Source organism: Amblyraja radiata, chromosome 15, assembly GCF_010909765.2.
Source record: "Amblyraja radiata isolate CabotCenter1 chromosome 15, sAmbRad1.1.pri, whole genome shotgun sequence".
Lineage (NCBI taxonomy): Eukaryota > Metazoa > Chordata > Chondrichthyes > Rajiformes > Rajidae > Amblyraja > Amblyraja radiata.
Window position 1 is genome coordinate 38779413 of NC_045970.1, and position 14403 is coordinate 38793815.

General features: G+C 46.8%; 2 protein-coding genes across 2 annotated transcripts in view; both read left to right on the forward strand.

Annotated features, from left to right (window-relative positions):
* The window catches only part of ankrd2 (ankyrin repeat domain 2), a 34086-nt gene that overhangs the window by 17380 nt on the left and 2303 nt on the right, over nt 1-14403 (forward strand). The window contains exon 10 of the transcript XR_004414191.1: nt 10914-10919. The gene's annotated coding sequence lies outside the window, so the exon portion shown is untranslated. The remainder of the gene's footprint in view (nt 1-10913; nt 10920-14403) is intronic.
* hoga1 (4-hydroxy-2-oxoglutarate aldolase 1) lies at nt 1475-12769 on the forward strand. The gene is made up of 7 exons (XM_033034135.1): nt 1475-1849; nt 3755-3883; nt 5550-5677; nt 6864-6998; nt 9421-9517; nt 10699-10832; nt 11658-12769. Exons 1-7 carry the CDS (start codon nt 1639-1641, stop codon nt 11805-11807), a joined length of 984 nt encoding a protein of 327 aa, XP_032890026.1. The 5' UTR covers nt 1475-1638; the 3' UTR covers nt 11808-12769.

A 14403-nucleotide genomic window follows, 5' to 3' on the forward strand; every position in this document is an offset into this window, starting at 1 on the left:
CGGTCGAACGCACTATGGGAACTTCACTCGCCCCCCTGCAGGAACTATACATCAGGAGGTGCAACTCCAGAGCCAATAAAATCATAGGAGACCCCTTCCACCCCTGCAACGGACTGTTCCAGCTGCTGCGGTCAGGCAAACGCCTCCGTTGCCATGCTGTGAGAACGGAGAGGATGAGAAGGAGTTTCTTCCCAGAGGCCATTCGGACTGTAATTCCTATCTCACCAGGGACTAACTTTACTGAACCTTTTTCCTTCCGCCCACAATATTTAATATGTAAAAGAATATGTGATTCTGTATGTAGTTTGTTTGGTTGTTTGTTTGTTTGTCTTTTTGCACAAAGTCCGCGAGCATTGCCACTTTTCATTTCACTGCACATCTTGTATGTGTATATGACAAATAAACTTGACTTGACTTGACTCGGTGGCAGATGCGATAGTGGTATTTGAGAAACATTTGGATAGGCAGGTGGATATGCAGGGAAATGGATTATGTGCAGGCAGATATGAGTTAGCCTTGTGAGCGAACATTGTGGCCAGAAAGGCCTGTTCCTGTGCTGTACTGTTCAGTCCTCAACTCCAAGAAGACGAAGGAAATTACTGTTGATTTCAGGAAGACCAGAGGGGGCAGACATACCCCCATCCATATAAACGGGACTGAGGTGGAGTGCGTCTCCAGCTACAAATTCCTCGGGGTACACATCTCGGAGGATCTGTCCTGGTCCCTCAACACCTCCAAGCTGATCAAAAAGGCGCAGCAGCGCCTTTACTTCCTGAGGAGGCTCAAGAAAGCCCACCTGTCCCCCCAGATCCTGACCAACTTCTACCGCTGTACCATCGAAAGCATCCTGACCACCTGCTTCACGGTATGGTACAGCAGTTGCACCGTAGCGGACAGGAAGGCACTACAACGGGTGGTGAAAACCGCTCAGTACATCATCGGTGCCCCGCTCCCTGCCATGGATGCCCTCCACCGAAAACGGTGTCTGAGACGGGCCGGGAAGATCATCAAAGACCCCTCCCACCCCAACCATGGACTGTTTGCCCTCCTCCCATCAGGGAGGCGGTACAGGAGCCTCAGGTCTCGTACTAGTAGGATGAGGAACAGCTTCTACAACAACACTATCACATTGCTGAACTCGGAGTCCCGCCGATAGATGTCTCCAGTCTCTCCGTCCACATTCTTTGCTTATTCTGTATTTTTATTTCTATATTGCACTACTACTACGGACTGACGCTAAACTGCATTTCGTTGTACCCATACTTGTATTTGTGCAATGACATTAAAGTTGAATTGAATTGAATTGAAAAAGTGTAACACCGTTTCATTCTCCCTCTCCACATTAAATGAACGTGAAGCAATGAGAATAAACTAAACTAAATCCAGTCTCCAGCGGTGCTACCCCCTATGGCCACCGGGCGTCGCAGCTGAGCCGTCCGAAGTTCATTCGCGAAACTTTAAAAAACACCTTTAAAGTTATTTTTCTTTGTGCACGTGTGCGGTTAAAGAATGTTTTTTTTAAACTGCACGTGTCGTTTTTTTACCCTGAAATATAAACAACTCGCGAGAATAACTCGAGAGGTTCTGGGGCAGTCAAAGTTAGTCGAGGTTGTGTAAGAGAGACGAGGGCCTGGGAGGATGTTCTGCAGGAAACTTTCCCCATGGAGATGTTTGGGGCGGTGGGTGTCGGCGACGGGCATGAGGGAGAGCAGGGCCAGCAGCTCTGGCTGCAGACTGGACCTGGCTGGTATCTACCCCCCTATAAGCACCCCATTCAACCCGGGGGGCGAGGTGGACTATCAGAAACTGGAGAGCAACGTTCACAAGTGGAGCCAGATCCCCTTTAGAGGTAACGTGTACTTATTTTAGTGGCGCAGCGCTGCCTCACAGCGCCAGAGACCCGGGTTCGATCCTGACCTTGGGTGCTGTCTGCACCGAGTTTGCATGTTCTCCCCGTGACCGGGTGGGTTTTCTACGGGTGCTCCGGTTTCCTCCCAAATACGTGCATGTTTGTAGGTTAATTGGCTTTGGTAAAATTGTCCCTAGCGTGTAGGATAGTGTTAGTCAATGATCCTATATCTAGTGTACTCGCTGGTCAGTGCACTCGATGGGCTGAAGTGCCGTATATCTAAACGTGACCCAACAATATAACCCCGTGTATCCAGAGGAGGCGGACAGAGCTGTAGCCAATGTGCCCGGCCTAATAGGGAACTGTCACGCCCCTAATGTCTCGCTGTTCTCCTGTTACACATTAATGAATTGTTGGTCAGGTCCTTGGCTTTGCTCCCTCTGCAAACGTTTACACGCACCTTGGACTGGACGACCCTCCCTTCCTGACATCTCCTGTAGCGGGGTGGATCCTGTAGCGGGGTGGAAGATTGCAACCTTCAAGTGGTCCGCCCCGTTTCGACTAATGCAATCAACTCGACTTGCACAAACGTAAGGTCAAATAGAACAAGTTGTCCAACAACTTTAGGCTGTGCACGCCACACGAAATAAGAAGATCTCTTGTAGTTACAGTGAACGGAAACAGGCTCTTCGGCCCAACTCGTCCTGCCGACCAAGATTCACCATATAAACTAATCCCATTCTCCCGCTTTCCAACCCATATCCCTTTAAGAATTAGGAACTGCAGCAGCCAGCAAGTCTATTTCCATCCATCTCGCCGGTCTACCAAACTCGCTCCCATGTAAGGGATGTTCGTTTAAATCCAGTGTGTGTAACTCAGGATAGACATAAAATGCTGGTGTAACTCAGCGGGACAGGCAGCATCTCAGGAGAGAAGGAATGGGCGACGTTTCGGGTCGAGACCATTCTTCAGACTGTAACTCAGGACTCCACCTATGATCTAACCTGTGCTTTGTACAGGTTCAACGGGTGAGATTGGCAAAGCTTAAAGATTAATTTAGTTTAGAGGAGAAATCATCTGTGGCGACCATCGATCACCCGTTCACAGTAGTTCTACGACCCTGACTATGGATGCAGGCTGTACGGAGTTTGTACATTCTCCCTGTGACCGTGTAGGTTTACTCCGGGTGCTTCAGTTTCCACCCAAACTCCACAGAAATGCGGGTTTACAGGTTTTAGTAAAAATAAAAGATTTCCCCCAGTGTGTGTATAATAGTGCTAGTGTGTGGGGATCGCTGGTTGGCGTGGACTCAGAAGGCCTGTTACTGAGCTGTATCTCTGCTTCCCACATTGACAACAGTGGCTGCACTGCACATCTGCTTCTTTACATGTGATGTTCCCTGGCATATCTCACCGTCGGGAAGGCATGTTGGGCTTGTCCCACTTGGGCGACTGCCAGTGACTAGGCTGTGGCCCCATGGTCACTGGGGTGTCGCCTGTATAGTCGTGAGTAGTCTCCTCAGTCGCCCAAGGAGTCGTAGCGTCTTTTTGGTCGCCACTGGATTTTCAACATGATGAACATTTTTCTGAGACAGTCGGCGACAGTGGGTTTGATGCCAATGAGCGTAGCATGACTTCGCCTGACGTAGGTGCTGTCGTAGTTATCGCCAGGTTAACGTAGGTTGTCACCTAGTGGCGTAGGTTGTCGCTGGTGCTGACTTTGGATTTTTTTGTTGTTGTTAAAGTAATGATTTTATTTCAAATTTTATATCGAAGGGAGGTCCAGTTGTCGTTTTTATGACGACCTACAACGACTATGACAGTCACCGGCAGTCCCCTAAAAATAGCCTAAGTGGGACAGGCCCATAACTGAACGCGAGTCCTCTCTCTCTCTCCCTCTCTGCAGGGCTGGTTGTGCAGGGCTCCAATGGGGAATTTGTCTACCTGAGTGGCCAGGAGCGGGTCGAGGTTGTCCGCAGGGTGAGGCAGGTGCTCCCTCAGGAGATGCTTCTGGTGGCCGGATCGGGATGTGAATGTGAGTAGAATCTGTGGATAAACAGTAATGGGGAAGTGAACCGAGGAGGATCCCGCCTGGGCCAAGGCTCTGATAGAGACAGGCCAGCTAATAATTATAATTCATTTATTCGCCAAGCATGTAAAAACATACAAGGAATTTGATTTGCCACACAGTGATACCAAAACAGCAACAAGACACACAACTATATAAAAATCAACATAAACACCCACCACAGCGCACTGTGAGGTAAGGCAAGAACGTGTTAACTTCTTCCCTCCTTTTGTGTGAGTGCTCACCTCCTGTCTATAGTCGTGCTGCTCGCAAACAGGCCCTTCGGCCCAACCCGTCCCTGCCAACCAAGATGCCCCATCCAAGCTACTCCTATTTGTCCATATCCCTCGAAACCTTTCCACCCCTTGTACCTGACCAAATGTCTTAAATAGTGTTATACCTGCCTCAACTGCCTCCTCTGCCTCAACTTTGGCCCAACTTGCCGACCGACAGGCCCCATCTTCACTAGTCCCACCTGCCTGCATTTGGCCCATATCCCTCTAAACCTGTCCTATTCAGGTACATACCTGTCCAAATGTCTCTTAAATGTTGTCGTATTACCTGCCTCGACTACCTTCTCTGATAGTACTTTCCATACACCCACCACCCTCTGTGTAAAAGAGTTGCCCCTCATGCTCCTATCAATTTTTTCCCCACTCACAAACCTATGGTTCTTGATTCCCCTACTCTGGATAAAATACTCTGCATTCACCCTATCTATTCCCCTCCTGATTTTATAGGTGTCTATAAGATCATCCCTGAGCCTCCTGCGCTCCAAGGAGTAAAGTCCTAGCCAGCCCAACCTCTCCCTTTAGTTCAGGCTGTCGAGGCCTAGCAACATTCTCGTAGATCTTCTCTGCACCCTTTCCAGCTTGACAATATTCTTCCGGTAACACGGTGACCAAAATTGAAAGTACCTTAAATGTGGTCACACCAATGTTTTGTACAACTGTAAAAGTTGGTGGATAGACACAAAATGCTGGAGTAACTCAGCGGGTCAGGTAGCATCTCGGGAGAAAAGGGATAGGTGACGATTCTGGTCGGAGCCCTTGGTCAGACTGAACGATAGGCCAGAACAGTACGGAGAACAGTACACAGATGATGTCAGGAAGGGTGGAGTCCATAATGGCCCATTGTTGGCTGGGAAAACGTGTGCTAATGACAGGGATACAAGGATGTGAACAGTGGAATTAGTAGGATGACTAGGCTGGGGATTGGGGGGTGAGATAAGTGATGGGGGGGGGGGGGGCGGGGGGGAGGTTGTGTAGAAAGGAATTGCAGATGCTGGTTTATACTGAGACACAAAGTGCTGGAGTAACTCAGTGGGTCAGACAACATCTCTGGAGAAGACATTTCAGGTCAGGACATGACTCAATCTGAAGCATGGACTCGGTCTGAAGACGTGTCCCAACCCGAAACGTCACGCATCCTTTTTCTGCAGAGATGCTGCCTGACTCGTTGAGTTACTCCAACACTTTGTATCTTTGTATTCGGGGGGGTGGGGGAGTTGTTAGGTTGTGCAAGTTGTTTCTGGTTATTTAAACAGCTCTCTGAGAAAGAACTCTTGGCCTTGGTTGAAGACTGTGAGCTCTCTGCCCGAGCTGAGGAACCACCTTGCTTCCTTTCCCCACAGCCACGGAGGCCACTGTGACGATGACACAGAAGATGGCGGATGCAGGCACGAGTGCGGTGTTGGTCATCACTCCATGTTACTACAGGGGCCGCATGAACAGTGCTGCCTTCATCCACCACTACACACGGGTAAGCACTCGAGAGCCAAGAGTGTTTTACTGCCTCATGTCCCAGGCAGAACAATGACATTCTTTCTTGCAGCAGCGCAATAGAATAATACAGTACTCTATAAACAATATAATAAACGACAACGCAGGAAGGAACTGCTGATGCTGGTTCGTACAAAATGCTGGCGTAACTCAGCGGGACAGGCAGCATCTCTGGAGAGAAGGAATGGGTGGCGTTTCGGTTCGAGACCCTTCTTCGGACTGAGAGTCAACTGGGGATATGGAAGGGTACGAAGAGAATGTAAGGTGCGAAAAGGACAGATGAAGCAGGCGATGATCACGAAATTGTACAACGGTTCATTGATGGCTGAGGGGAAGGTGACAACGAGGCATATAAACAGTAAAATTAATCAGGACAGTGAAACTCATTGGATATATTTAATAAATGATACAATACATAATAATAAAAAACAAAATACATGTGTGTATATGTGCATATATGTAAGTGTATATGTGTGTAGATATATGTGTGTGTGTGTGAATATATTATACACATACATACACATAAAAACAAACAATAATAGTGCAAATAGACAAAACCAATGCCCTAAGTCTATATAGTTTGCAGCTTATTTGGAGGTTGTAGTGTTTAATAGCCTGATGACTGTAGGGAAGAAGCTGCTCCTGAACCTGAACTCTCAATAGACAATAGGTGCAGGAGGAGGCCATTCGGCTCTTCGAGCCAGCATCGCCATTCATTGTGATCATGGCTGAACGTCCCCTATCAATAATCCGTGCCTGCCTTCTCTCCATATCCCTTGACTCCACTAGCCCTTAGAGCTCTATCTAACTCAATGTGATCATGGCTCTCAGTACAGGCAGAGATGTATCTCAGTTCATTGCTGCTCTTGAGGCTTCCTATCTCAATGTGATCATGGCTCTCAGTACAGGCAGAGATGTATCTCAGTTCATTGCTGCTCTTGAGGCTGGTTACACAGAGCAGCACAGTGGTGCAGCGGGTGGAGCCGCTGCCTCACAGCACCAGAGGTCCAGGTTCGATCCTGACCTCGGGCGCTGTCCGAGTTTGTATGTGCGGAGTTTGCACGTTTTCCCTGTGACCGCGTGGGTTTCCTCCCACATCCCAAAGAGGTGCGTTTTTGTCGGTTAATTGAGTTCAATGGCTGTTGCTTTTGTTCATTGAAATATAGGTAGCGGATGCCTCGCCCGTGCCGGTCGTCCTGTACAGTGTCCCAGGCAACACGGCTTTGGAGCTGCCAGTGGATGCCATCGTCACTCTCGCACAACACCCCAACATTGTCGGCCTGAAGGACAGCGGCAACGACGTGAGTGTCTACTGTCTCTCTCACCTATAGCTAGGAATCGACTCTTATCTCCTGGCCCAACCCTTGAGCCCAGTTTACTTATTATTGTCACGTGCACGAAGGTACAGCGAAAAACATTTTTGGTGTGTGCCATCTAGTCAAGAGAAAGGCTATACATGATATCAAGTAGTCCACAGTGTACAGATACAGGATAAAGGGAATAACGTTTAGTGCAAGGTAACATCCAAGTAGAGATAGAGCTGAGGATCTCCAATGAGGTAGATAGGGAGGTCAGGATCTCTGTCTAGTTGCTGGTCGGATGCTTCAGTTGCCTGGGAAGAAACTGTCCGTGAATCTGGAGGTGTGCATTTCAACACTTCTGTACCTCTTGCTTGATGGGAGAGGGGAGAAGAGGGAGTGACCGGGGTGAGATTAGTCCTTGATTATGCTGGTGGCCTTGCCGAGGCGGCGTGAAACTTGTAATGCTGTATTTGATCCCACCTGTATTTCTATCTATTTGTTTAAACACTCTGTTTATACTCTCTTTTGCACTCGTGTATGGCATGATTTGTCACGATCGCAAGCATTTCGCTAAAAAAAAAGACAAAAATGCTGGATCAGGCAGCATCTGTGGAAAACGTGGATAGGTGACATTACGAGTTGGGAACCATCAATTCCCCCGTGCAGGGTCCAACCCGTCTCCATATTTTCCCAGAGTAAAGACACAAAATGCTGGAGTAACTCAACAGGTCAGGCAGCATCTCTATAGAAAAGAAATAGGTGATGTTTCAAGTTGAGACCCTTCTTCAGGTCATGAAGAAGGGTTCAGACTCAAAACGTCACCTATTCCTTTTCTCCACAGATGCTGTCTGATCCGCTGAGTTACCTCAGCACTTTGTGCCTTTTTTATTGTAAACCAGCATCTGCAGTTCTTTGTACCCACAAAGCCTTTCCACTGCATCTGGGTGCAGGTGAAGACGTCAATGGCAAGACGATTGTAGAGGAGTCACGACCTGAAGTGGAGAAACAAGGTGACATTTGGGTTGGGATCCTTCTGGTGGAAACAAAGAACTACAAATGCAGGTTTATACCAAAAATAGACACAAGGTGCTGGAGTAACACAATGGGTCAGGCAATATCTCAGCTGGCCGACCCACTGAGTTAGTCCAGCACTTTGTGTCCATCTTCACAAGCCGAATTGGAGACATCTGATTGCTGGTTAGTGGACTGTTGTTTGCTGTGTAATCTGCTCTTTAATCCATGCCCTACCTGCAATGAAGCTCGCTGTGTGACTGGCAGCTCAAGAATCAAGTTATTTTGAGAGGATGTTGCCAGGACTCGAAGGCCTGAGCTATAGGGAGAGGTTGAGCAGGACGAGGACTCTATTCCTTGGAGCGCAGGAGGATGAGGGGTGCTCGTATTGAGGTGTATAACATCATGAGGGGAATAGATTGGATAAACGCACAGTCTCTTGGTCAAAGGAGGAGTATCAAGAACCAGGGGACATAGTTTTAAGGTGGGGGGTTGGAGAAAACTTTAATAGGAACATGAAGGGTACCTTTTTTACACAAAAGGTGGTGGGTGTACGGAACGAGCTGCCGGAGGAGGTAGTTGTGGCAGGTACTATCGCAACGTTTAAGAAACATTTAGACAGGTACATGGACAGGAAAGGTTTAGAGGGATATGTGCCACATGCAAGCAGATGGGACTAGTGTAGACGGCACATGTTGGTTAATGTGGGCAAGTTGGGCCCCTTGGCCTGTTTCCACACAGTGATCTATAGCAATGAAATTCTTACTTGCAGCAGCATAACAGGCCAGTAAAAAAATACACATAGATAATAAATTTTAAAAAATCAATGAATTAATAACCACAATATTAGTGCAAATAAAAAAAGTATTTTGTGCAACCATAGAAAATCATACATGAGGTTAGTTTTGTGCAGTGTTCAAGAGCCTGAAGATTGCTGGGAAGAAGCTGGAAGCTGGCGGTCACGGTTTTCAGGCTCCTGTACCTTCTTCCTGAGCGCGACCGGGATGGTGTGGGTCTTTGATGATATTGGCTGCCCTTTTGAGGCAGTGTTTAGTCAAGAACCAGGGGGCGTGGGCATAAGGTGAGGGGGCAGGATTTAACATGAGGGGCAACTTTTTTTTTCTTTTTTTTTTGCAGGTACTATTCCATTTAAAAACATTTAGACAGGCCCATGGATAGGATTGGTTTAGAAGGATATGGGACAAACGCAGGCTGGTGGGACTATTGTAGATGGGGCATGTTGGTTGGAGTGGGCTAGTTGGGCATGTTTCCACACTGTATGACTCTATGGTTCCTGTAGCTCCCTTCGATGGCGGGCAGGTCAGTATCTGTGATGGACCAGGCAATGTCCACCACTCTCCGTCATCTCCTTTGTTCCCGTCCACCTGTAAACTCTTCCCCTTTCCTCAAGGTTACAAGAATGGCACTGATTGTTCACAAAACTCGGGAGCAGGATTTCCAGTTGCTGGCTGGATCTGCGGGATATCTCCTTGCCGCTTACTCAATAGGTGAGTAGGGGAATGGGTAGATCAGAGCAAAAAAACATATGCTGCTATACTTGGTTTTATGTGAGAACCTGTCCACAAATTAAGGGTGGCACAGTGGCGCAGCTGTAGAGTTGCTGCCTTACAGCGTCAGAAACCCGGGTTTGATCTTGATTATAGAAACATAGAAATAGAATTTAGGTCTCATCTCAATCCTAAAAGATTTCCCCCTTATCCTTAAACTGTGACCCCTTGTTCTGTACTTCCCCAACATCAGGAACAATCTTCCTGCATCTAGCCTGTCCAACCCCTTAAGAATTTTGTAAGTTTCTATAAGATCCCCCCTCAATCTTCTAAATTCTAGCGAGTACAAGCCGAGTCTATTCAGTCTTTCTTCATATGAAAGTCCTGACATCCCAGGAATCAGTCTGGTGAACCTTCTCTGCACTCCCTCTATGGCAAGAATGTCTTTTCTCAGATTAGGAGACCAAAACTGTACGCAATACTCCAGGTGTGGTCTCACCAAGACCCTGTACAACTGCAGCAGAACCTCCCTGCTCCTATACTCAAATCCTTACGGGTGCTGTCTGTACGGAGTTCGTAGGTTCTCCCTGTGACCGCGTGGGTTTTCTCTGGGTGCTCTGGTTTGCTCTCAGGCTCCAAAGACGTACAGGTTTGTTGGTTAATTGGCTTCTGTAAATTGTCCCTAGCGTGTAGGATAGAACTAGTGTACGGGATGATTGCTGGTCGGTGCAGACTTGGAGAGCCGAAGAGCCTGTTTCCACTCTATCTCTAAAGTCAAAATCCCATGTATTTCAAAAGTAATTAAATATGTAAGAAACCTAGGACCAGTGTAGTTGTGTAATTTACTCTCCATTTACAGTAGATGGTGCAGCGGTAGATTTGCTGCCTCACAGCGCTAGAAACCCGGGTTCGCTACTGACCTCAGGTGCTGTCTGTGTGGAGTTTGCACATTCTCCCTGTGACCACGTGGGTTTCCTCCTGGCGATCCGGTTTCCTCCCCCATCCCAAAGATGTGCAGCTTCGTAGGTTATTTGACCCTCTGTAAGTTGTTGGATAACATAGACCAAGTGTGAATGGGTGTTCAATGGTCGACATGGGGTGAAGGGCCTGTTTTTCCCTGCTGTATCTTTCAATCCATCACTAATTTTCCAGCCGTTTTAGTTGATTTTTTATCGTCGCAGGTGCTGTGGGTGGGGTGTGCGCTTTGGCTAATGTTCTCGGACAGCCACTGTGCAATCTGGAGAAGCTTTGCCTGACTGGAAAGTGGAAGGACGCCCAGGAACTTCAGTACAGGCTGATCGAGCCAAACGCAGCGGTTAGTACAGCTCAGACCATCTATTCCAGTGTTCGGCCACATTCACGGCACGGTGGAGCATCTGCTGCCTCACAGCTCGAGACCCAGGTGCGATCCAGACCTCAGGTGCTGTCTGTGTGGAGTTTGCACGTTCTCCGTGTGACTGCGTGGGTCTCTTCCGGGTGCTCTGGCTTCCTCCCACATCCCAAAGATGGGCAGGTTTATAGGTTAATTGGCCCTCTGTAAATTGTTCCCAGTGTGTTGGCAGTTGATGCAAGAGTGGGATAATGTAGAACTAGTGTGAACGGGTGATCGATGGTCGGTGTTGAGTCTTTTGGAGCTACTGAGATAACACAGAGACGACGCTCACCTGCGATCACCCCATACTCTAGCACTATCCTACACACTGGGAACAATTTACAATTTTACCAAAGACAATAAATCTACAAACCTGCACTTCTTTGGAGTGTGGGAGGAATCTAGAGGAAACCCACGCAGACACAGGGAGAACGTACAAACAAACCATACAGATATAGTCAGGATTGAATCTGCGTCTCTGGTGGTGTACGGCAGCAACTCTATCGCTGTGCCACCCAAAGGGCCCGTTTTCTTGCGGTATTTCTATATTAAAGTAAAAATCAACAAAATACATCAAATATATATCCGAAGATAGACACAAAATGCTGGAGTAACTCAGTGGGTCAGGCAGCATCTCTGGGGAAAAGAAGAATAGGTGATGTTTTGGGTTGAAACCGTTCTTCAGACTCAAACATAAATCCAGCAACTTTGGTTTACATTTCATCGCCCGGGTCTAAGACGTGATCTAATAGACATTATTTCCCGCAGATTACACGCAAGTTTGGTATCGCAGCCCTGAAGGAAGCGATGGAATGGTTTGGATATTACGGAGGCTCCTGCCGAACTCCGCTCTTACCCCTAACAGAAGCAGAGAGGGGGGAGTTACGGAATGACTTCACATCCAACGGCTGGCTGTAACCTTGTCCACCGGCACTCTCTGCAATCTTGGGATTCAGAAAGAATTATGCTTCCACTTTACTTGAAAACATCAATCTACTAATTCCATAATCAAGTGCACTTCATCTCCTCTCAACTCCCTAAACCATTGCTCCTACCAACCCTCGACTTTGTCTGCAAAGTGGAGAATTACCACACTGCAGTTAGTTTAATTGCATATTAATTCCAGCATCAAAATAAAACCATACAGCGCAGGAACATTTATGGCGGCGCAGTCGCAGAGTTGCTGCCTCACAGCACCTCACGATCTGTACGGAGTTTGCACGTTCTCCCGTGTGGGTTTTCTCCGTGTGCTCCGGTTTCCTCCCGCACTCCAAAGATGTGCAGGTTTGTAGCTTAATTGACTTCGGTAAAATTATAAATTGTCCCTTGTGTGTAGGATGGTGCTAGTGTGCGGGATGATCACTGGTCTGTGTGGGACGCAGAGCCTGTTTCCACGCTGTATCTCTAAACTAAAAATGGCAATGCTGCACTTATTTGCAAGAATTTCTGAAGGTTTAAATGTTAAATGGAGGAAGTGTACGGGGAACCTTATTCTGTTCCAACCCATTGGCAAGAATAAGGGAGCAAGTTCTGTGATAATCCCTTTAGTATATTCATCCCATTGTAAACAATTTATATCAGCACCTCTGACCCACTGAAGGATAGAGATTCTACACAGAAAAGAATGGCAAAAAGATAGAAAAGTCATTTATAGAGCCCACATTTATTGCATTATTTGAACAAACCAGTTTGTAATCACAACAAATATTTAATCGCACTTGAAAAATAAGACTTTAATAAAAAGGCAGCCCATGTAAGAATGTGACATTAATACAATTCCAGGAGATTATTGTCCCTTATTCGTTAAGTGTGCAAGAAAATACACGATTCTTCACAGATACTGAAGGCGTAAAAATAAATAGTCAAGTAATTGGAAAGCACCATGTTTCACCTTGACCGACATTCTGTATTAGCTCGATTGAGTTTGGTAGTCATGGTTAATGAGTTTCCCTGCCTGCTTCACATCACGCTGGAACACGGGACGAAAGCAGCACTTGCAAACATTAAAAGGAATCCAGCCCTTTTAGAACAATGGCTAAAAATTATAAATCAACCAGGTTAGTGTAGCTGTTATAGATTGCAGCAGCAACACAATTATACCTTTGGGGTTCCCCCAACTCAGAGAAAGACAAGGTGAAGAAAGGATGGGAATGTTAAGGTGAAGAAAGGCCAAGATACCCAAATTAAATGAGTGGTACAGAAATGAATGAAAATGGAGAGGGCAAGAAGGTGTGTGAGAAAAAGTGAAAGAATGAGTGAAGACAGAGATACACACACACACACACACACACACACACCGGCAGACATGAGAGACACACACAGACAGATAGAGGCAGACACGAGAGACACACACAGACAGAGGTAGACATGAGAGACACACACACACACACACACACACAGACAGATAGAGGCAGACACGAAACACAGACGGACAGACACATACACAAAGGCAGACACGAGCCAGAGACACATACACACCCAATGAAAATGGAAAGAAAATTGAAGTCAGGTTAGTGGAGTGCGGTGACACAAGAGACAGGAAATGTTGGTAACTTGCGCAAAACACAAAGTGCTGGAGTAACTCAGCAGGTCAGGCAGCATCTCTGGAGGACATGGATAGGTGATGTTTTGGTTCAGGGCCCTCCCACTTTTGATATCCTCAGTCTTGAGGAACAAGGGTCCTGACCTGGAATGTCACCTATCAGTGTCCTCCAGAGATGCTGCTTGACCCACTGAGTTACTCCAGCACTTTGTGCTCTATTGGAACATGGTGAGAGAGTCACAGGTAAATCTGGTAGAGAAAGGGAAAATGGATAATGGCAAAGGGGTTAAAAACTATCTATTACAAAGTACGGAAAGCAATCTCAGAACCCCCAAGACTGGACTAACTGAGGCCAGCAGTTCAGGACAGGGCACAGATCAAATAGAACCGATCTGCCAACAGGAATAGAAAGACATACAGCAAATGTATGGACAGAATTCAAGTCTCATTCTGCCAGTAAGATTCGGATGGTGATCTGAATTACCACCCACTGACGATATTTTTCATTACATTAATAGATCATTCATAGAACTACCATGAAGGTATCTTCCACCATTTAGATAGTCCCATGTTACAACGATAGGAGCTTTTGATCAAACACACCTATAAATCTCTGCTAATGAACAAACAACACACCCAGAGAAGAGGTGAAGAAATCCCAGTGTAGAATTTACGGAACCCAAAGTCCGAAATGTCCTATTCCACCTCATCTACACTGCGTTCACATCCAAACAGATTGGGAGAAATGTTCCTATTCTAACACATTCAGCCACAGGTTTTACACTTCACTGCATCCAAAGGCAAAACAAAAAGGCACAATAAACAGCAGCAGCAAAACAACGTTACTTGAAATTAAGCACTTTGCCAATTTCAGACTTTATAAAATTCACAATTAAAAGAAGCCCGCTTCAAAAAGCTGCCACTGACTGGTTTACATTCGACAGAAGATGCTTTCCCAATTGTCTCTCATTA